Here is a 23,818-nt window from a genome sequence, read left to right on the forward strand (position 1 = left end):
GTTTTGTTTGTTTGTTAGTTTGGTTGGTTTGTTTTGTTTCGCTTTGCTTTGTTTTCCCCCTTTAAATAAATGTGCTACAATACATGAACTTATCGAGGAACACACAGACACAGAAAATAGGCTGCCGTTCAGGGTACTTTCCCACATCCAGGATTTGGCATAGTGCAAATATCAATACAGGCCAGAAGTCAAATACCAGAATAAGTCCAAGAGCAGCACAATCTTTTGTGCTACTTTTTTTTTTAAAAAAAAAAAAAAAAAAAAAAAAAAGTAGTATGCATAACATGTATGGGTAATACATCAGTGAAATCAGTGGGATATTCATGGCCTTCAGCAGAGCAAAAGTTCCTTCTCTAATGATTCAAGAACCAAAGTTACAAGTTCATGAGAAGAATCAGCTCCAGAGGCAAAGTGTTAAGATCCATCCTTGAAACATCAAACATGACTTGTTTAAAGTTCTCACTTGTGAATATGGACAGTTTGAACCATTTTTTATTTTGACCAGGCCAAGTGCTAGTTACTTGAATACAATTCACAAAATAATAGTAGTATTCATTGTTTATCACTTATCATCGTTTGTCACATACCAGTGAAGAAACTCTTTTATAATCCTAACATGATGTAATTATGATGCAACTGCTTCTAGCTGAGCAGTGCTTTAAGTATGTGGTGATTTTTGTGGTTTTTTTTTTTTGTTTGTTTGTTTTGTTTGTTTCTTTTTCTTTTTTTTCTCCCCTGCTACCAAAGGCATCTTGTTTGAAAAATACCTGGCAGTCTTCCTCACTCAGACTCCAGGATTCATGCCTTGTTTGCTTGTATGGATTCCTTTGGTGAATGTGAGCTTTTACATATTTAACGTAAATTACATAACTATATTGCCCACACAAATACTCAACATACACTGGTGCAGGGACACAATATAATACAATACTCAGAAAATTTATTGTGTTTCTTTGTTGTCATCCAGGATCTTACCTATTGTTCAGTAGATGTGATTCTCAGAGTTTCTGTGTATAAACAAGCTTTGCTGAGGGCTCAACGTGGAGACTTATCTTGGGGGTCTGCATGACTGATCAAAATGTTTTTCACTCTGCAAAGCTCATCACAGAATACAACCCAGCATGCTAGTGATCTTTTCTTGCTTCATGCAGTGTGGAGTGCTAGTGTATTGGACTGTTTTTCTGTTTTTCACCATTATAAACAGAATTTATTAGATCCTATCAAACTTTGTATTGAGAGCTGAGCTGCATGCTGTGCATTGTTTGCTTCACTGTATTAATCTGATTGTCTGTCCTGAGGTTTTTGCATATTCGCAGTTCTGAGATTTTCTTCATGTGCAGAAGAAATCTTTAGAGATAGTCTGTATATTTAATTGAACATTGGAATTTAATTACATGAGTTTGAGTATTCCTTTCGCTCTGATACACTGTGTTCTGTCAAGCTGAAGCATGTAATTGGCAAAACATTTCATTATAGAACTTGGAAATGAAGATCAGGGTAATTCCTTATTCTGTGTATAATCAAGCATTTGCTTAGTTTTGCATGAGTCTTCAGGCCAAACCCTGGCTGCATGTGGTATGTGTGGTCCTGTATTCTGATGCATGTTGGTCAATTCTCTGTGGGAATGTGAAACCTCAATATTAATCTCAGAGCTCAGGGTTGAGAACTTTTATGTGGAAACCTGCTGAATTCTCTGGGATTCCACCTATACAGGAAATTAGGTGTTCAATTGTGGAAGCAAACTCATGGAAAATATAAGTCTGTACAGTGCAAACTTGAAAAATTTGTACAGATCTAGACTAGGTTAAAAACCAAACAGCACATGTTTGTGTCATGCAGTAGTACACAGTAAAGGTAATTATCTTCCACTTCAGTCCATTCATATTCATTACCATTGATTTAATTTATTTTTTTAATATCTCATTTTTAACATTTTACTTTCCTAGCAAACTTTCTGATAGATTTTTGCTATTGAATGTTTTAATATCAAATTCAACTTAAGCTATTAACAGGATATAGATTTCAGTATTCTCTGAGAATCATCATACTTGTGAGGAAAAAAAAAGGTAGAAAAGTAATTGCATCTTAAATCATTCTAGCTCAAGACTGAACTCAAAAATAAATAAATAAATAACAAGTACAGTGTACTCTTAGGGGCCTCTGTAATAACCATACAGCCTTTAGGTTAGAAGATTCGTGAGGAAGTCTGTACTGCAGTATATACATGAAGATGTCTTCCCTTCTTTGCAAGTATACTTTTCTGCATTCTACTATTTGAGCTCACAGGGAAGTCTATTACTATAATTGATGACATCTCCTGTAATTCTGAAGGCACTGTAAGAATCTCATTCTTACACTTACACTTATCCCAAAGACAGTTTTTATCTCAAATAAGTAATTCCCATCATTTGCTTTTAATGCAAACAAATGCATTCTATCCACATTCTTCTAAAGTTATTCCTGAGAATTACTCAGAAGAAACATCCTCAAGTTACAGAATACTGTATATGGCCATTGCCCATGGTCAAAGGAGATAGAGAGTCTCTGAACAAGTAGAGTTTGGTTGAATCAATGTCCATTCATAGCTAAGAATTTTTGTTCATTTTCTTAGAAATTAACTATACCTAACATAATCTTACAAGCCAGACACCAACGTATAGCTCCATCGTTCCACTTAGGTTAAGTGAAAAGTTTCTGAAAGCCAGTCTGAAGATCATACATAAAAACCTTGTTGAAATCATACTTAAGGAAACACAACCTCATAGGAGGTATGTTGCCTACGGAACATTCATTATAACATTAGGTAACATTCTGAAATTTTTATTCTTTTTCATCTGTGTAGGGTATAGTGCCCTTACCCCCTGTTTCACTCCTATAATTCAATTTGTTATGAGTAGCATTTTAGTGTTCAAGAGGAAAAAATCACCCTGGTCTCCATACACCCTCAGCTTTTCCTTTTTTCTCCTGGTAATCCTTCCATGTACTAATTGTTCTTCCTTTCTTCGTGGCAGCCTGAAACATTTGGCTTACAGTCTTCAAGGGGATGTGTTCCCTGCAACTGCAACTCATTTGGTTCCAAGTCCTTTGACTGTGATGGAGATGGGCAGTGTTATTGCCAGCCAGGAGTGACAGGAAAGAAGTGTGACCGCTGTGCTCATGGGTTTTACAACTTCGAAGAAGGAGGCTGTACTCGTATGTAAATTCTTTGTGGTCAATTGCAGATTTATTTATTTATTTATCTATTTCTTTTCTTACTAAGTTGACTGGTTTTGGATTACTTAACAAATTTCCTGGCAGGTAGGTGTTTCCATAGACAGCCTTGTAAATCAGTCAATTGGCAAGGAGTGTAATTGGCAAAAACAAAAGATCGAAGCTATTCCTGCTATTTTACTATATATTCCTGCTACATATGTTACATATGATACATATGTTTAGAATGAACAGGGGTGTCTTTTTCTCCAAGTACTTTCTGCCCAAAAAGTTCCTCTAATTTAGTTATGGCAAGGATATCATAGAAGGCTGATTAAGGTGCTTATGAATTCATGTCAGCTTGAAGGGATGTGAATAGAAGTCTTTTCCAACCTGAATGATTCTATGATTCTAGTTTTATCCCAAATTTTTTCACTGTCCTTACAAAGTTGATCCTTTTTTATAAAATTTCTGTACAGTAATATTTAGAGTATTGCTTACTTGTATACTTCTTGTGTACAACAAGATTTTCAGATAAAAACTTCTACTATGTCCATTGTGTAAGTACGGGAAAAGTGTGCTCTTCCAGATGCTGAAATTCTAGCATCAGACGTTAAATATTTCCAGACACTTCTTTACATTTGTGTTTGTTCTTTTGGAAATAAGGTCAAACATTGAAACAAATCCTTTCTGTCCTTAAAGCAATACAGGCTGCTAGATCAAAAATAATCTAGCCCATAGGTGTTCTCACAGAGAAATACTTAATCTTTGCTGTATTTTTAATGTCTCATAGATTCATTTAGGTCTGATCACAGGAACTGTAGATATTTGTCTAGTGAAGTTGGCTGCTGGGATGACAGAGTGGTGGTGATGGCCCTACAATGCATTCCTTGCTGATGGCTGAGTGCTGACAAACCAAGGACATTGCTGCTGTCATTCTTCAGGCCAAAGCAGTGGTATTCTTTCCAGAACCAGTAATCACCATCCCCAGTACCCTAGTCCTCATCATTTTCCTTCAGGCAAGCAGTAGAAGCAGCAAGCCTGGCTCTCTGCCTTTTTTACTACCTTTTTTAATGGAAGAAACTTCTAGGCCTTGAGACCCACATCTGTGCAGCAACACTCATCTTCACTTGTAAAGCTGATAAACCTTGAGCCATGCTGGTTTACAGATCAGAACTTAAAACATTACTCTATGGTATTGTCTTCCATGAGAGGGAAGGGCTAAGAAAATGTTTACCATGTTATAAAGTACCATGGTACCATGGAAAAGGGAAGGGTTGGTTCACAGGCTCACTGAGGCACTGAAAGAGCTTGAAATAAATTGCAAATGATATCTGCAGTCCTAAGCATCTTAGCACATAAATGGAGAGGGAGATAAAAACAAGCAAACAAACAAAACAAAAAAAAAAACACAACACACAACTATAGATGATCTTAATGATTACTCTCTTATTCTAATATTTCACAGTTTAAAAGCACATCACTATTGTGAAATATTACAGAATGTTAATTTTGTACAGTTGGAAAAGGGAAATAAGGGCAATTAACAAGATCTCACATTATGATTTTAACTGCTCATTTATCAAACATTTAAAGACCAAGTTTAAGGAACACCGATGACATGGGAAAGTAGTGTAAATCCAAATAATATTTTAAATTAAAATGTATCTGCCTGTGGTCATCAAGTATTCTAAATAACCTCAACAGCTAAACATGCTAAAAAAAATTAGATTTTTTAGAAATTCCAAAGTAACTACAACAGATGGAGAGGAATTCTGTTTTCAAAATGCTGTTTATTCCTCATTTATTTATAGTAGGCTTTTCATCTATTCCTTCAAATGACAAGAAATAAAAAAAAAATAATAAAAATAAAAATTAAATTATGAATCACAGAGAAAACGATAAATTTAATAGAAGTATATCAAATAATGCTAAGAAGGAATTGCACAAAAATGAATACTAGAGTGACGGTTAAGTATTGAATAAAATATTATACCTCTTTTATCTAGCTTTTATCCAAAAGAAATGTAAGTTGATATTTGTCCAATAAAAATCATAAAGTTCAAAACAAAACCAAAATTTAAAGAATCATCAGTTAGTGTTGACATTCTGGTAGTAAAGATACAAGAGAAATTCCTATTTCACTATTGCTTGCAGCAAATGTTTTGTATATTTTTATCCATATTATTTTATTTTAATGATGATAAAAAACACAAAAACTATTGCTGTATCACACATCCCCCATTCCCCATACCTTTTGAATCCATTTTGGCTAAGAACTGGAAGTCCTTAGAAGTTACATTCAAAAACTTTAGTCTCCCAATGTGAGATGTATTTCTGAAACATCTGCAACCCACATTGTGTTAAAAGATTCTGTGTAGCATGTTTTCACATCTTGTTTTGGCAAGACTGAGGCAAAACTTACCATCTTCTTTGCATTAGTTACCTCATTTTAGAAGCACTGGTGGGGAAAAATTAAGTTGTTTGAAATTGTTTGAAATATAGATGTATGAGTTCCATCTTTGAACCTCTTTCATTACCTGCCTTTACTTTAAAATAGAATAGTTCAGCTGGAAGGGATCTACAAAGATCATGTGGCCTGACCACTTCAGGGCTAACCAAAAGTTAAAGCATGTTACTGAAGGCATTATCCAAATGCCTCTTGAACACTCACATCATGGGGCAACACTGATGCAAGGGGCATCAAACTATTTTGTATCATAAAGGCGAAGAACACAAATGCAGCCCTCAGCAGTGGAGCATTATGTTACACTGTCCTGTAATCATACTAAGGGACAGATTAGTTCTCAGAAAGTGGTAAGTTGCCTATGATGCTTTTGCTCTGATCTCAGGGGTAATGTTGAGGGTGGGTATGCAAATAAATACGCACCAGTTCTGCTCCTCAAAACAACTCGGTGTCTTGTGTTCCATAACTAGTCACTTGTATACTTTGAATCTGCATTTGTCACCAATGAATTGTTCCCTTAATAAATGCCTTAATATCAAAGGCCACTTTTGGAACCACTTCCACACCCAAATTATTTTAATTGAATAAAATCTACAAAGAATTCCAGTTTTCTTTGAAGACATTGTTGTCCCACTGACAGAGCTGTAGCACATTCATGGTGCTTAGAAAAAGAATCCTTGATTTTATCATACATTCCACTGATTTTTTTCTGCTTATATACAGACTTTTCCTAACTGTGTACTTGAGTATGAAAGCTGTATTTAAATCTGTGAGGAATAGTTGTTACACAGATGTGAGAGGCAGAGACCAGAGAATGCATAGTATAAGCAGAGAGCATGACGACAGGGCATGTGCTCATTATTCAGTTGTTTTCTGGTTACTGGGAGAAAGTACCTTGTCTACTTCCAGTGTTCCCAGTTCCATTTTTAATACGTTGCTCACACAGTCTGCCTCTTTCTCCAGATCTCTCTCTCACAAATTTATTGCAGAAAGAAAATGAATCAAGCTAAAGAGTTTCTCTAAGACCCAAATGATTACGAAGTGTTGGTGAGAAGAGGATACAGAATGAAGTAGTCTGAAAAAAGGAATAAGATGCAAAAAAAAAAAAAAAAAAAAAAAAGAAATTGAGACCTCTTTTCTGTCCTATAAGAAAAATCTGTTTACAGCAGCAAAAATTTCAGGAAATGGGCTCAGAGTGGTGGGAGAGGTGGCATAACATGCAGGTTCCCTGCACAGAGGGCCCAGAGGCTGCCAAGAGGTTGCCTCTTGCACAAGACAGCGTGGCCTGGAAGGGACTTCAAGAGATCATTAGGTCGAACCAGCAATGCTCAGGCAGCTATGTCGTGGGAATGCACTCTGTTAGATGGCTCTGCCCTTCCACAGTCAGGGCCTTACTTTTTCATACGCTGTTCTCTTTGTAATTCCTTCAAACTCAGTTAGCTCAGCTGCACTGGTTCTGGTTTTAGTTTCTCTGGGTTTACCCTGCCTTTCCTGCCTGTCTATCTCTGTAGATAACTGGGAGTTCACTGCACAGTACAGTCTGTGGTGGAATGATCCTAACCATGTTACAGCCTGTTTTCCGGATGTCACGTAAAGGGGTAACTTTCACTCTACTCTATTTTTTTTTTTCTGTCTCCCATGAAGCCTGCGACTGTTCACGCTTCGGTAATAACTGCGATCCTGTCAGTGGCCGCTGTATCTGCCCTCCCAATACCATTGGAGAGATGTGTGACAAGTGCGCACCAAATCACTGGGGCCACGACATTGTCCGTGGTTGCAAGGTGAGCAGATCTTTATTTTCTCTCTGTGTGTCGCCTCTTTCCCATTGGGTTAATATAGTAGTTTGTAGCTGGGACACAGTTTTAGGTTTGTACATCATTGTTTGTCTCTGCATTGCAAGTTCTGGTGTCAGTCAGACTATGGTTTTAGTGTTGGTGATCTTTTGCGGAGTGCAACAGACTCCCTCTCTCGGGTATGCAGCCTGTAACACCAAACACCCTGATTATACTGTACTTCTGTCATGCTCAATCTGTGCCCTGCTCGAGACTGATTTCTGTTGTTATAGCTGTGTTTAACATGATTGAGGAAATTACCAAAATATTATACATGGCAGAGACATATAGCTTCAGGTAACTGAGAGTGCCTTTACAGAATAAATTTACTTTAGCCCTAGCTGTGATGTCAGTGGGGATTTATACTTGAATTTGACTTGGGAAGGGCTTCAACTTGTGCCTAAGAGACAGTGAAGAGAGAAGAAAATAAACAGCAACTTTAGCTGTAAAATGTGTTTTCTTACTATTTTTTTTTAAAGGAAAATAAGTCTTTTCATTAGCCTGTAAATCCTTCTTACTCCAGTGTTCGACCAAGTTTTGAAAATGTCTGAAGGGGTGGGAAGAAGGGACAAGAAATAGGAAAACAATAATAGTGTATCACAGAGGCCATGAAAGCTATTGATAACATCATACTCCTGAGTTAAGGGGAACAGTATTCAGTTAAGGCTGAAAACTAGTGACAATGAATGTTGTGTTAAGTTCAAATGCCTTCTCTCTGCCTTTCTTATTGATGACGAGGTATTTATAGTAGTGCTGCAATTACTCCAAAAAACTGTCTTGCCTGAATATGGCTATTAATGCACTTTCTTAAAAGCCTGTTTGTCGTGTAGCTGAGGTTGCAAACTAATTATCAAGAACGTTTTCTTTTCTATATGTATAGAAAACTCCTCTTGTGAAACCTCTGTTGTGCTGCTGTGATATAGACTCTTGGCTTCTGAAGCCAGCCTAATGAGGTTGAAGACCTCTGTTTGAGCTCTGGAGTATATTCTCTGATTGTCTTTTATGTGAGCACATTAGTATGGCAGTTCCATGGCACCATCTAAATTAATAATGATCTATCAGCCCACATCTCTTTCAGTATGTTGCAGCTAATTTCTGCAAAGTGAGATGTGAATCTCCCGCTCATACTCTTTGTAGAAGATTTCCAGAGCTGTTGTAAATCAGGAGGATAGAGAGCTTTACATAAAATTGCTTGCTTGCAAAACACACATAACAACTGATTGTAATTTAGGTTTTGATATTGTACACTGAACTATTTCAGTGTATGGTGAACAATTTGCTTTCTAAGCTTTATGTTCAAATGTATCTTGTAGAATAAGGTTCTTTCTGTCACAAGGTTTCATTTCTTAGGTTAGGTAGTTGTCTGGCAGTCTAACATTTAACCAGTAGTTAAACAGTTTCTCTTGCATTCAGTAAAAATTGAATTTGAATATTTCTTGTATAATCACTTCCTTTATAAATGGTCTTTTCAGAGCAGAAAAAACATGCTGTAAATACTCATATAATAAACAAATTTTCTTAGAAAATGTAGATTCATTTTCCTCCTCTCTTTTTCAGCTTTGTGTCCTTAATTTTAGCAAGTCTATCCATGTCAGTTACTGTGGTAACCTGTACTGCTGGCACCGAGTTTGCTACTGCAAGCTGAACTTATTCATATGAGATTCTTGTCACGCCAGTGATCACAGTGAATGTCCTGTGCTAACTTTGTAGTACAGTCACAGTAATAGCATTGAGGGATTCTTCTGTTCTTCAGGAGCCTGCAGCTTTCTCAGCTACTTGCTTCTGTACTGAATATCTAGATCCCTTGGAAAATTACATATTTCTCTGCATGCCTGCCTGTGAAACTCTTGTTCTGTGAGCAAGTTTACTTCCTAGTACACCAGAAGACTAAATATCGGTATTCCATACCATATAAATTGCTATCATCTAAGAGTCCTTCTTGACAGTTACCTAGCTATCTAGGTAACTATCAGAAGTTAGGTAGTTAGCCTGATGGATTAATAATAATCAATGCACTAGATTCCACTGGGACCCCTGCTCCTGAGCAATTCCAGTTTTAGTAAAGTGGTCTGAACATGCCCTGCATCGGACTTGCATAGAAAGAACTTTTTAGAGGGCATTTAAAATTCTTAGGTTAACTTTGTCTGCAGAGTTGTCCTTGATCATGTTGGATTTATTTCATTTTACCTCACTGCCTAATTTATCAGTCATAAGTAAAATGTGTTAAAAAAAAAAAAAATAGCATTATAAATGTTTTAAGTATAATTTTTAGTGTTTTTAGTGTAATTGCTAGACCCTTGTTGAATAAAGATAGATGCCTAGCCATATAATTGATAAATTACATTTGGACGGTGGAAGTTCATTGCCGTGTAAAAACTATTTGTCAGTACTTGAAAGATCTGCGTTGTGGGTGTTGTTTTTTTTTTTCTTGTTGTTGTTTTTGTATGCTTTTTGTTTTGTTGTTGTTTGTTTTTCAGAGCAAAGCTGAAATTTTCTCCTTGTTTCTCTTTTCAGTCCTGTGACTGCAGCCCCGTTGGAGCCCTAAGTTCTCAGTGTGACTTAAATACAGGCTGTTGCTTCTGCCGCCCAGAATTCTCAGGGGATAAATGCACTGAGTGCAGGTTGGGTTACTGGAACTATCCGCAATGTATTGCTTGTCAGTGTGTCCACTCAGGGACTGATCCACAGACCTGTGAGACAGAGTTGGGGAAATGCTCATGTGTTGATCGTACTGGCCAATGCAACTGCAAGGTAGGACAATAAAGGTTGTAAGCTGATCTTATTGACGCTGAGAAATTCACTCCAAAATTCCTTGGCATTTGTACTTGGTCATTTTTACAATGCCTGCAAACAAAGCTAGTTGTTTGTCGTAGTGCATTTGCTAATTGTTGTGGGAGGAGTCTAACATAAAGACTTAATTGCTCATCAGTTGTTTTCTCACACACTGACACTTGCCAGGATAGCATCCTCTTAGGCTCTTCTCTGCCTTTATATTGCTTCTTGGTCTTACAGAACTATTGCCAATTTAAAACATTCAATATGATTCTTGTTCAGACATTTGGCAAATTAAAAGCAAACACATCAGTAATAACAATATGCCACAGAGCTACTTCTTTATAGTACCTTGTCTTAGAGGGAGTCAACACCGATCAGTAAAATGAGTAGAATTCGCTGCAATAGTATCTGTTCTTCTGAGTAGATTGCATACAATACGAGATCACTGAAGTGGTGACTTCAGTAAGACTTTTGAAATCATCATCCACACCCTTCTTATTTGGAATTGTTCTTAGAAGATCTGCACACTTATGTGGGTTGAAAATTGTCTGGATTACTGGGCTTAAAGGGTGGTTTGAATCCAGAACAGCCAAGCACAGTTTGGTAACCGCCAAGCAGAGTTGGCCTAGGGCCAATGTCTTCATCATTGACCCAGGTGATGGGACAGGATTCACCATCAGCAGATTTGAGGATATTGCTGATTTGAAGGAAGTAGACATTGACGTACTGAACAGTAGAAATGAAATCCATAGAGGTAGTTGTAGAGAGTGATATGTCTCCCCTGAGCTTCCTTTTCTCTAGGCCTGTTTCCTCAGCCATTCCCCATAAGACTTGTGTTCCAGGCAATTCACCAGATTTGTTGCCCTTCTCTGGACACGTCTTTTTTGTAGTAAGGGGCCCAAAAACTGAACACACTATTTGAGGTGCAGCCTCACCAGAGCCAAGTACAGGGGGAAGGCAAGCTGCATACTGAGCTGATTAGGGAAGAGATTGGCCAGCAGATGAAGGCAAGTCTTTATCCTCCTCTACTCAGAGCTGATAAGACTGCATTTGGAAATGGCACTTTTAAGTTTTGACACAAGAATGCTGAGAAGGGCTAAAATGAAACTTAAAGCAGATGATCTTTAAATATATACTGAGGGAGCTGGACTCTTCTTGTCTGCAATTAAATAAATAGATAAAAGAAGCTGAGGAAAAATGCAATAGCAGCCTACAGCAACTTTAAAGTGTCACTGCAAACGTGATGGATTTGAGTCCTTTTTTATAGTAGCAAAAGATGTGCTAAGCATGACAGCTGCATATGGCAGCTTGGGAATTTTGGATTGGATATTGGGGAAAAAATCACTAGGAGGGTCACGCAGCATTAAAACAGATTATCCAGACAGGTTGTAAAATTCCCATTCTTGCAGGTTTTCAAACATTTGCTAGTGATTAGCCTGATCTAGCATTGATCCTCCTCAGGGAGGAAGTTTTTAAAAATGACCTTAAGAGATTCCTTTTGTGATTTTAATTTGTTCTTCTTCAGGGATTGCCCTGGTACAAAGAGCTAGTAAAATGGAAAGATGAATTTTAATGATATAATTGCCAGGTAATTCGTTTGCTAATTGCACACCAGTCACTTCATTCTGAGTTTAAAGCATAGGCTCAACTGTAGAACCAATTAGGTTGGAAGGGACCAAGGAAGATCATCAAGGTCAGCCCCTTGTTTGAAAGAGACTGCTGAGGTATTATTTCCAAGGATGGAGATTCTACAACCTCTGTGCAAACTGCTTGACCGCCCTCCCATTTCTCTGGTGTGTTTGAAAAGAACATATCATGTTCTGTTTCCTAAATCCTGATTCATTTGATGACTGGACCATAACAAGTCTGAAGTGAGTGAATTGTTGGCAAAGGCAGTCTGAGAAAAAGTTGTTTCTCAGACTAATGAGCAGTGCTATCTGTCCTATGTCATCCACTGAAAGGGAAAAATAGAAGTGTCTCAATTATTTCAACTTCTCCTTGTATATGATGTGCTCCAGCCCCCCTAACCATCTTGGTGGCGCTTTTCTGAGTTAGCTCCAGTTTGTCAGTGTCTTTCTTGTAGGTCCTGCAAGCACTAAATAGAAATAATGGAGATTTATGTCATTTTTAAATAGAAATGTTTCATTTTTGGTTCTTTTAAGGCAGAATATTGCTCTATGTTTCTGTGAATGCAAATTAATAATATATTTTTAACTGATGTTTAATGATGAGAAACCACATTGATATGAAACAATGCAAAGCAAATAAAACTCACAATTTATGACAGAAAAATGAGCAAATACTACTGCATTAAGTCAACATATTTTTGTTTGCCTTTTTTTTCTTCAGAGTTTAAATCTAGGGTTGGTTAACATTTTGACTAACTTTTCTGAAAGAGTTATATATTGAAGATACAAAATCTTTATAAAAGGGTAATAAATGCTACTTAAACCTGCTGTTATAGCTGGAAAAAATGTGCTTTGAAAGCCTTGGGAGCTCCTTTTGTCAGTCCTGACAAAAAGCATCAAAATCTAAGCTAAATACAGTGTAAGCATATTTGCTCATTGTTACATGTGGAGAAGAGGGTTAAAAATGGTAAATCCTCAGGGACAGTGTTGGTTTCCTTATAAGTTTGGAAAGTTGATTTTGTTGTTTAGATTGCCTTCTTGGTATTACTGTCAAGAAAAAAAAAAAAAAAAAAAAGACAACCATTGCATTTATATTGGTAATTTTTTAAAATACCGTGTTCTTGGTATGAGAACAATTTTAAAGTGTCATGGATAAATTAACATGTATCTAGCCCTATCTGGTATAGCTTTTTATTTGGACTAATTGAAAAATGAAAATAAAAGCACTGACATTACAACAGTGAAACATTTCAGCCTTGTTAATACAGTTCAATGATGTGGAAAACAATCAGATGGAGAGGGAAAAGCTTTTCTCCAGAATATTTCCATTAAAGTATGTTTCTCAGCAAGAACATTTAGTACAGTACTTTAAATACTTTAATTTGTCAAAACTAATTCCTATGAAAAAAAAAAAAAAAAAAAGGTTTGATTAACCCTGGCAGTTTCAGAAGGACGTATTTTTTTTTCTTATCATATCAATCAGTTATTGAGCTTGCCATATCCAAAGTTCCATGTGATGTTTCCATGCTTGCAGTTGTCATTAAGCAGCCAGCATCCATTGCTCAGAGTTACTCAGTGGAAACAAATGCAAATGTCTCTGTTATATTAATTTATATATTTGCATACACATGTGATAAAAAGCTGTAAAGCTCCTTGAATATTTCCTTACACTTATGATTTAATTTTGCACCATTATTAATACTGTTCAATTTTATTTTTCTTATTATTGCCTCTAAATAAGGCTTTTTTCTCATTCCCTTTTCCCCTCCTATTTTTTTCTGATGTTCTTTCTGTTCTAGGTTAATGTGGAAGGTGTCCACTGTGACAGGTGCAAGTCTGGCACATTTGGTCTCTCTGCCAGAAACCCACTTGGCTGCAGCAGTTGCTATTGCTTTGGCCTGACTACACAGTGCAGTGAGGCAAGGGGGCTGATCCGTGTGTGGGTGAGTAGTGAACTGCTGAGCCATGTAATGTGATAATGTTGCTTCCTGCTGGCATCTTTTAGTCAGGCACTGAGAGGTAGCTAGAAAATGGCCAAACATTTAAGCAGTCATTTTCCTCTTTGTACTTTGAGAAGTGGAGAGAGTAGTATGTTCCATTAGACAAACCGGGTCAAAGCATTAAAAGTAATTAAGTAGATGAGAAAACTAGTGATAGGATAGCAGATGTCAAGCCAAAGTAAAGCTGTTAAACCTAGGAAAGGGCAAGTTAGATGTGTGGAGAAATTATGTGTTCTAGTGCATTGTAACATAATCCCTGGTATATGATGCACAGTTTACCCAGGTGTATTCAAGGGTTGTAGGTACTTATCCAGCATAGTTTTTCCATAGTTCAACTAAGCAATTTATTTTCATTGCTTTTTAAAAACTTACTATTATTTTTAAAAGAGCCTACTGAATATGCTGCTATATTTAAATTTGGGATGGGAGGGTGTAGACCATCAGAGCAAACAAAGAGCTCTCAACCCTCGAGTGGAAAAGGGCCTTGAGACCTATGCCAGACTGTCAAGTAAGACAGACTGAATGTCTCCATTTATCTATACAGTAAGCACAAAACACACATTGACACCACTGCTCTTCATTGCTGCTGTGCCAGCTCCTAGTTGCATTCAAACCAAAAAAAAAAAAGTCTTGTTCAGTCCTTGCGTATAGTCTGTCACATCTACATGTCAACTGTAGAGGGAAAGTCTGCCTAGCGAAAATCAGCCAATACCCTGACTTGTTTCATCCGCAAGCATCAATTGGATAACAGTACCTTAGGGTGAATATCATCGAGGTGCAATCTCTTGCTAAAGGGTTCACATCTCTCAGTTGAAAGGCACCCATTCTTTTCATCATCATTCAAGCCAATAGCACATCTTTCCTTTCCCACTAGATGAAGCAAAATATAATGATCTGGCCCAGTTTTTCTCACTATTTAAGTTTTGCCAATCATATGCCGGTAGGATGGAGAGGAAAGGCTGTAAAAGGCTATTAAGTTATAAAATTTAGTCAAGTTTCATGACAGCAACAGTTCTAGAAAATTGCGCTTTGATCTTTGTGGCAGCACAATGCAAAAAGATAATTTAAACCTCCTGATCATGTTGTGTGTCTCAGTTTCTCAGTATTTACTCTCATATTTATGCTCACATCTAAACAAGTGTATGTACACATCTCATCTGTTTTTTGGAACTCTGATCTATTTCAGAATTGATTCAAAATTGTAAATTGGGTGACAGTGGATTCTTCCACCTGCTAGTGGCCATTTCAAATGCTCTCAGGTGCCTCAAATGCCATTAGACATATTTAGACAAGTGAATGTTGTGCTATATGACATTAAGAGAAAGGCTTTTCTGGAATTCAAATTTGTTGACCACTTTCTTGATGTCTAAGTACAGTTATTGTAGGAACTCAGGAAACCTCACTTAGGGATGGCAATTACTGGGAATGCTTCAATGCCTGGTCAGTGCATAGATGCTGATGTAAATGGAAATACCAAAATGCTTAAAGTACAGCACAGAGCTTGGGTGATTCCTCACTACCTGATCCCTATCTCATGAACAGTCTGTTGATGGGATGACTATTAGGGATAAGATTCTGAAATAGTTTTCTTCCATTTCCTAGCTCTTTAGGAGGCAGCACTTTTGATACCATCCCTTTCTGTGATACTTTTATCTGCACAGAATTACTAAGGCAATTATTACAGTTTTTGATCAAAATTAATGATTTCTGTATCAGGCTATTGTGACTCAACAAGTCAAAAAAAAACAAAACAAAACAAAAAAAAACAACTTACAAACATCTACATAGCATCCTTATGTTTTTATTAGATCTGAATTTGGTTGCATAAACCCTGAGCCCTCACTGTCTGCATTAATCATAGAACACTTAGCTTGACTATTGCATAAAAGTACAAAGGGATCAGACGCTGTGTTCCACAAAACCTAGTGATGTATGATAAGTGTTGGTGAGATGTATGCTTCATTGTAATGTATGTTTCTCACACTCTGAACAAAGGAGGCCCAAGACAGAAATAGCACTATGAAAATCACATTAATAAAATTAATTGGATCAGTCACTAATAAAACTAGTACATTCTTCGTTAACATGAGGACAGGATGCAAAAAGCTTGAGGGAGAAGTCATTATTAACACCCTTTCTCCGTATCTGAAGGAGTAATAAGACCGTTTTTTGACAAATGGCTCATGATGTGAAATGAAATTCCCTAGCAACATTTTTTTTAAGAGTTAAAATGTAAAGACTAACATTGATATTCTTTCATGGGGAAAAACAGTCTTGATTTTCTTCTTGATTCTTTTGAACATGCATAGGTGACCTTGAAGCCAGAGCAAACGATTCTGCCATTGGTGGATGAAAACCTTCAGCACAGCACTCTTTCAGGGATAGCATTCCAGCCTCCTGAAATAGTAGCAAATATAGAGCAAGTGATGCAAGTTCTCCGTTCAGAACCTGTTTACTGGAGACTTCCAGAACAGTTTGAAGGACGAAAGGTAAACATTAGATTCCACTGAATACTGACATGGTTTTACATATTCTTGTGTTATATATTTGTGTTTCACAATACCTTTTTTTCCCCTTCCACTGGGCATGTCATCACACAGTAGAAAGTACTTGTCTCCATTACCATGGAAATCTGTAAGTCTGTAACAAACACTGTTTTAAAATAGGTATTCACATGTACTATTTTCTACAGGATATATTTTGTCATAAAAACCTTAATTAAAAAAATAAGCTTCATTAACTAATATAACTCTCTTGTAACTTTTTGTTTCTTTCCATTTTAAGATACAATGCCAGATCTTTGTAAGTCACAGAGGAAAAAATGACTGAAATAAACCTTCTTTTGAAGGTTATTATTGTGCACCTCTGTATTTATGTTTTATTTTGGACTTTTTATACTTCTTGGTTTGTCTTAGGAGTGTGTAGATGTTCCTTTTTCTAAACACAAACTTCTGGGAACACTACGACAAACAAAAAGAAATAGCTAACGCTTGTTTTTTTGTTGTTGTTTAATACAATGTGTAGTACAATGACAAATTGATGACGGGTATTTTTGAACACAGCCCTTATTCCCAGATAGTTCCCCAAACACTTACTACTATTTTATACTACACATGCATTCATCAGATTATGTGCAGAGTGTATCTAGTTCCTACATATACCCAGGAATTTATTTTTAGCTAACTGAAAATGAGATTTCTTTTTGTACTTTGTGTTTTGCTTTGTTAGCTGACTGCTTATGGAGGGAAACTGAAATATGCAATCTACTTTGAAGCACGAGAAGAAACAGGTTTTACTACTTATTACCCCCAAGTGATCATCAGAGGTGGCCCTCCCACCCATACAAGAATTATTGCCCGGCATATGGCAGCCCCTCTGATTGGGCAGCTGACAAGGCATGAGATAGAGATGACAGAGGTAATGCTTCTATCTGGTTTTTCCATAACATAAGCAACTGGTTCTTTTTAATACCATTAATAATTATAGAATTATCTGTGTTTGTTGTCTTTCAGCATGAATGGGAATATTATGGAGATGACCAAAGAGGAAAAAACACTGTGCCCTGGGAATATTATCATGATAACCCAGGAGTCAATAGGACGGTGTCCCAGGCAGATTTCACCTGGAAACATTTTGGAGATGACTCAAGACCAAATAGAGCTGTATCCCGGGAAGACTTCCTGAATGTGTTGTATGATGTTCATTACATTCTTATTAAGGCTACTCATGGCAATATCATGAGGCAGAGCAGGTAACTCTTTCATGCAATAGTAGTCTGAAATAGTACAGTGGTCACAGATAAAGTGATAGAGCTTCCCAACAGAATTTTTATTCAAAACTTAAGCAGTTACTAGGTGAACAGGAGTTAGTGTTCAGCATAGCAGAAGATGGTAGAGAGGGGGATTTTATGTGACAGAAAATATAAATCATAATAGGCAAATGAAAACTTTATTTTCAGTATCCTTGAAGAAAAAATGCATGTAAGCAGACATCTTGAAACAATCCCAAAGTATCGTTTTAAATATTCACTTTTTGAAAAGATGCTGTAATTAAATGTAAATGTTAGCATATGAAGATTTTTTTTCTTGCAAGTTGGAACTGAAATAAAGTCAGAGGAACAGAGTGTGCCTTTACTGAAATGGTACTTAACCAAATATATTAGGAGCAGATAAATTCAATATTTTCTTCTCAGTTTAATCATTAGTAAGTCAGATGATGAAATAAAGACAATGCTTACTAAATTTGAAGTGAACATGAAATTAGGAAGCAATATAAACATATCAGATAGCAATATAAGAGGCATAATACAAAAATCTGGCTACAGTCTAAAGGTTAACTGTAAGAGTTCATACTTTGAAAGGAGTAGTCAATTGAACAAAATATATAAACAAGGAACTGCTAAGTTCCTATTCTTCAAAGAAGGTCTGTTGTTTACAGCATATTGCCAGATGTACATGATTCTGTAATAATATGCTTATTGAGAAATGCAAATATTCTACCTGGATGTATAAACAGGAACATTCTGCAAAGTGCAAGGAATTAATCTTTTAATTACAGCCACCACTAGAAAAGTCTAAGCATCCGGCTTTGAAAAAATGATTAAAGCATTTAGAGGAGGACAGTGAACATTATCAGAGGTCAGAAAATGTGACCCGTGAGAGAAGATGTAAAGAACCACATTTATTCAGAAATTAGAATCTGCCTTAAGATGTATAAAATGTTGCCACAAAGAGAAAGAAAAGAATCAGTTCTCTGTTGCCATGGTGGATGAGTTTAAAAAAAGAAATGAGCTTGAACTTCATCTGGAAAGATTTACATTAGACATGAGAGAGAACTTTCTGGGGGTAAAGAAGTTCTGGTTGTATAGACTATTCCTAAAAGATTTGGTAATGAAATCACAATAGCCTTAGCAAGAAAAAAAAAAAAAAAAAAAAAGATAGCAAGGACACAGGAATAATTGGAGATAAACTCCAAAGGAAGGTCTCCAGAGGTCCTTTTTATAATTCTATCATGAAAGTGATAGGCTAAAATTATTTCTATATTTCTGTGTTACAAGCATATCAGTAGTAACATGCACTTTTAAGTTTATGAGAGTGAATAGTAGGTGCATGTATAATGCAGCTTTGTAAGACACCAAATATAAAGTGTTTTTTTATCCATCTTGCACTGCGTCAATACTAAGTATTAACAGACGCCATGAACGTTTTGCATTGATCTCATTTATTTTTGGCATACTCCATTTAGAATATTGTATTACAAGTACAAGGAATTCTTATTGGAAAGAGGTGTGTAACTCCAATGTGACATGGAAAATTTGAGAAGCATTATCCATGTTTTGGGTCTGTTTCTGCACACCCTTCCTTTTGTATACTACAGATCCTAATTCAGTTGTGGAAGAAAAAGCTGAATGCTGTCCCAGCTCAAGCACTGTAATCAAAGTTACTAAAATGAAATTTCATTTTCATGATTTTGTTCTGAGATGTATATAATCATCTTATCATGTCTGATCTACACCTGCATTGTAGTACGCCACCATTTTATCAAGCTTACCTAGTAATGAGGATTTAACAGAACAGAATGACTTCTGTTTCAGAGCAGGTCTGCAGGGTGGCACTTAGAGAACCAAAATGTATTTTTACAACATCACATTTCACAACGTAACATTTTATATGACAGCAGAATTTAGTGAAGAGTTCAGCTCTTCTCTCTGACAACTCTCCATCTGAAGTCATAACCTCACATATAATAATGTGTTTGATTTTGGAGGTGGTTATGTTACAACAGATTTTTATGATTTCTGTCTACTTACATAGGTAATACTCATCGCATGGCATCTGAGACTATAAGTAGAAAATAAGCATCTGGAGTGCATTATTATTTTTTTCAAGTTAATACCTTGAATTACTTAAAAGGAAGTTTTGCTTAAGACCACAAAGTAAATTCCCCAAAATGTTCATAAAGGTTAGTGGGATATTAGTTTGAATAAGAATTGCAGGCTTTTATTAAAAATAGGCTGAGACTCTCTAAAGACAATATTTAAGCATGTGCTCAACTTTAAACATATGTTTGAATTAAATGACTTACAATAAAACATTTGTATAAATAGTGTGTGTTATGCAAGTTTATAAACAGCTAAAATTTCTCTTTCTACCTGACTGTGTGTAGTGGAAAAGTATAAGGCAAGGAAAACTGGGATGGCATTAAGAAAATACCATATATTAAATCCTTTTAATTTTTTAAGCATGTTTTAATTTCAATTTCAGAGTTTAAAAGATGCAGATAAATAATAAACCATAGGAAAAGCATTCAAAAGTAAAGCAGTGGCAGGTGATAGAAAAATAAAAATAGCCCAATTCTGGTGTTAATTATATAGCTTAGCAACAATGTTAAGCTATATAACTTTGGGCTTTTTTTTTCTTTCTTCAAGGCTGCAGCATTACTAGTGATTTAGAGATTTCTGCTCAGAATCCAAAGCCAAACATTTTTCTCCTATAGTGTTCATTTTGTTGCCCTCATTTTCACATTCACCACTCTAAATTGAAACATTTCTTTTATTAGATTTTGTTTTGCTTTGCAGGCAACTGGGCTGTGATAATAAATTAGTTTCAATTGGAAGTATGCTTTCAATTTGACTGTGAATTATTTCAATATCCCTGACACTGATCAGATAGCAGTTGCTAGCTAGACTGCTTCCTATTAGACATGTTCCAAGAATCAGCCAAGCCTGACCTTCCTTAAGTAACATTTTCACACAAACAACAGGTAGCTTTGTGGTCCCAGAGTATATTATTATGTAAATTCAGCTTTCTGACAGTAAATAGTTTTTCTGCAGCACACAGACCATTGCCTGAGCCTTGAAGGTGATGGGGAGGCATGTTTTGTTTTGTTTCTCTATTAAATGTACAGAGATTTCAATATATGCTTACATTGACACATCAGATCTAAATGTTTTGCCCTCTTTATTTTCAGTTTTCTATTTTGATCTTTTGTTTTGTTTTGTTTTTCAATTTCCCTGCTCCACTGAACCACCCCTTTCTTCAAGTGGTAAGAAGATAGCACAGGGTTAACATTAGTAGATGATTGGGGGATTTTGCTTTGACACAAGGTATTAAAAGGTATAGTTCTGATCACCTACATTCACTCACAAAACTCCCCAGTAGTGAGCTTTTGAAAACTCCCCAGCAGTGAGCTTTTGCTTTTCCTATGGTCATCCTGACATCAGTGCCTATGGGCTGATGTGCAGAACAGTGCCACAGTAGCTCAGTAATCAAGTTTGGGGAGTAAATGAGCAGCCTATGAGCATGAACAGAACACGAGCATTGCTGTGACTTTCTGTGCATTAACCCTATGCACAGACACCGGATGTAACAGCATTATCTATGATTATTCAGCTAGCTATTCACATATTCTTCAACATTTTCTCTTAGTTTGGCATTTCATTTGAAGTTTTAAAATTTTACACTATTCTAACCTCCTTATTTATCAAAAACTTGTAGGGGTTTCAGATCACAATATTCTTTTAAACAAATTAATGGCAGATCAGCGTGCATGCTGGAAGGACAGGGAGCGGCGGGGGGGGGGAGGATAGGTGGGGGGACGGCAATGATATTGTTATTAAAGCAAATAAATATTTCAAAAGTTAGTGTTGGATGCTCCATCATGAAATGTAACCATTTCTGATAATGCTGGATGCCTGTGTGGTAGGATTTTTTGTTTGCTTTAAATTGTTTTTGTATCTAGGTGATCCTAAGAAAACATGGATATCTGGCCATAGCTCTGGCTACAGCAAAGAAAGGCAAACGAAATCTGTACTTTGAAGTCTGCTCTAGAGCTTGCTAAACTGTTTTAGTTGCAGGGGATAGATATTTTTAAATAGTTTCCTCATCAAAAGATCATGTACTGAGCAATTTTACTGCTGTACCTCTGAGTATCATGAATTGGAACTGCATTTAGTATGCAACTTCGATTTCTTAACAAGTCCCTCTGAATGAAGAATCAGATTTCAGCTGTTGTTAATAGTTTCACTGAAAAGAGATTTAAAAAAAAAAAAAAAAAAAAAAAGTAGAATCAATTAGAAAATGTATTTATGTGATTGTCTGGAAATGGACAATGAGGCTATGAGGCTGGAGGTATTGATAGCTTTGCTATTTCCTTAGGAAAATTGTTTTATCTCCTGTAGATGAAGAAGCCTACAGACAGCTAAGTAAGTCCATGTACTAGCTGACTATGAACTAACTGGTTTTGAGTTAGTGCTTCATTACTCTTATTAGAGATATTTACTCCTCCACTTTTTTTTCTTTTTTTTTTTTTTCAGGATTTCTGAGATCTCAATGGAAGTTGCTGAAAGTGGCACTGTGTCTGGAATGACTCCTCAGGCTTACTTGATTGAGCGATGTGTCTGCCCACAGGGTTATTCTGGTTTGTCTTGTGAGGTACAGTAGTAAACTTCCAGTAAAAGTCTTTATGCTTTTTGTTTTCCATTGATTAGTAAGATGTGATAAGCAATTAGAGAATATATGCATCATTTTATCATGTTGATGATTCACAACATCTATGGAGAAAAACAAAACACAAGAAGCTTTTATGTTCAATAATAATAAATTCTATAAATTATTGATTCTTGTAAGTAAACTACAAATTAATATTGGTAAAAATGAATAATTAAAGGTTACATACTACTTATAAAAATTTAATGATCTGTCAATTGAAATAAATTCAGAAAATAAAGTATAACTATAAACTTGGAAACAAAAAATATATATATAAATAAAAGATTGGTATTAAAATTGTGGAACCAAACAATAAAAACATACCCGTGCAGAATTTTGAAATTCCATTTTATAAAGGTTTCCAGATTTTTCAGTTTGCCTTGCCTGTTATTTCAATTCTCACATAAAGTTTTTTAAGGCTTTATGATTGATTGAAAATTTTTATTTTGAAAAATAAACAGCATTTCAATTTGATTTCTTAATTTTTTTACTATAACGAATAACTCAAATAGCAAAAGAAATACATAAAAAGAAAAGTCATTGCAAAACAAAAACCTGAAATAGTGCATTCTGAGCAGCTGGTCAAAAAGGTCATAATTTAGAACCTATAAATTCATCATATTTATCTTTCTCAATGAAAGAGTTAGTCACATTCCTTTGTGGACCAACACTAATAAGATTAAAAGATGCCTACTTTGTTCTTATTTTACATGCTGCTTAAGTGCCCAAACAGCAAATATATTGACTGGACATGCTGTCACATCTGCACTTCATGAAATAAACTTCAAGGAAAATGTTTTCAAAGCTTCAGCCAAAGTCTACTGATCATTTTCAAACTGTCAGTTTTCTGAAAGCTTATGATTGTCCAAGTGTATCTATGAAAATACATAGGAGCACTGTGACCTGGCAGATACCCTTTCACTTTACTCCCCTCAATTATTATTCTTCCAGTGATTTTGTAAGGCTCCCATAACAAGATCTTGCTCAGTCCATACACATGCTTTTAAGGGGGAGCAGAAATTCTGGAACATGGCCCAAGTGGTGCATTTTGCTTTATTCTTAGAAGTGGTCAAACCACTGTCCCCTAAAAGAAAAGAAAATGGATCTGATACTAATAAAAACTGTTGTCCTGAACTGTTGAAGTTTGTTAAATATCTAAGTCATTGAACACCAGGAGAAAATCTTTGGTCAACTGGGTGAACTTGGTGCTTCTTGTACATGTGCTACATTTATTTTTTACTTATCTAAATATTTTCATGCTGTTTTACATGTTTCAAAAATTCCCAAGTTTTATAGAAAATCATCTGGCTTGTGTGCTTTGTAAATTGTGTCTTACAATAGGTACCATAGAAAGAGTTTAAGATGTGTAGTCTGTGACTGCAGAATAGAAGTTAATTAATGTTTATGACTGTGTGTGCTCCAGATGATGGGCCTTGCA

The 23,818-nt window shown here is 36.0% G+C and overlaps 1 protein-coding gene across 12 annotated transcripts in view; it reads left to right on the plus strand.

The window, feature by feature from the left end:
* LAMA2 (laminin subunit alpha 2) overlaps positions 1 to 23,818 on the plus strand; it is a 375,103-nt gene that overhangs the window by 238,932 nt on the left and 112,353 nt on the right. For all 12 annotated transcript variants that reach the window (XM_082757554.1, XM_082757553.1, XM_082757545.1 and 9 more), the window contains 8 exons: positions 3,012 to 3,192; positions 7,301 to 7,437; positions 10,003 to 10,239; positions 13,691 to 13,834; positions 16,201 to 16,380; positions 17,120 to 17,308; positions 17,404 to 17,642; positions 22,206 to 22,323. In XM_082757554.1, the coding sequence (XP_082613680.1) occupies positions 3,012 to 3,192; positions 7,301 to 7,437; positions 10,003 to 10,239; positions 13,691 to 13,834; positions 16,201 to 16,380; positions 17,120 to 17,308; positions 17,404 to 17,642; positions 22,206 to 22,323 (1,425 nt within the window). The remainder of the gene's footprint in view (positions 1 to 3,011; positions 3,193 to 7,300; positions 7,438 to 10,002; positions 10,240 to 13,690; positions 13,835 to 16,200; positions 16,381 to 17,119; positions 17,309 to 17,403; positions 17,643 to 22,205; positions 22,324 to 23,818) is intronic.

This window comes from Aythya marila (assembly GCF_965140915.1).
Source record: "Aythya marila genome assembly, chromosome: 3".
Taxonomy (NCBI): Eukaryota; Metazoa; Chordata; class Aves; order Anseriformes; family Anatidae; genus Aythya; species Aythya marila.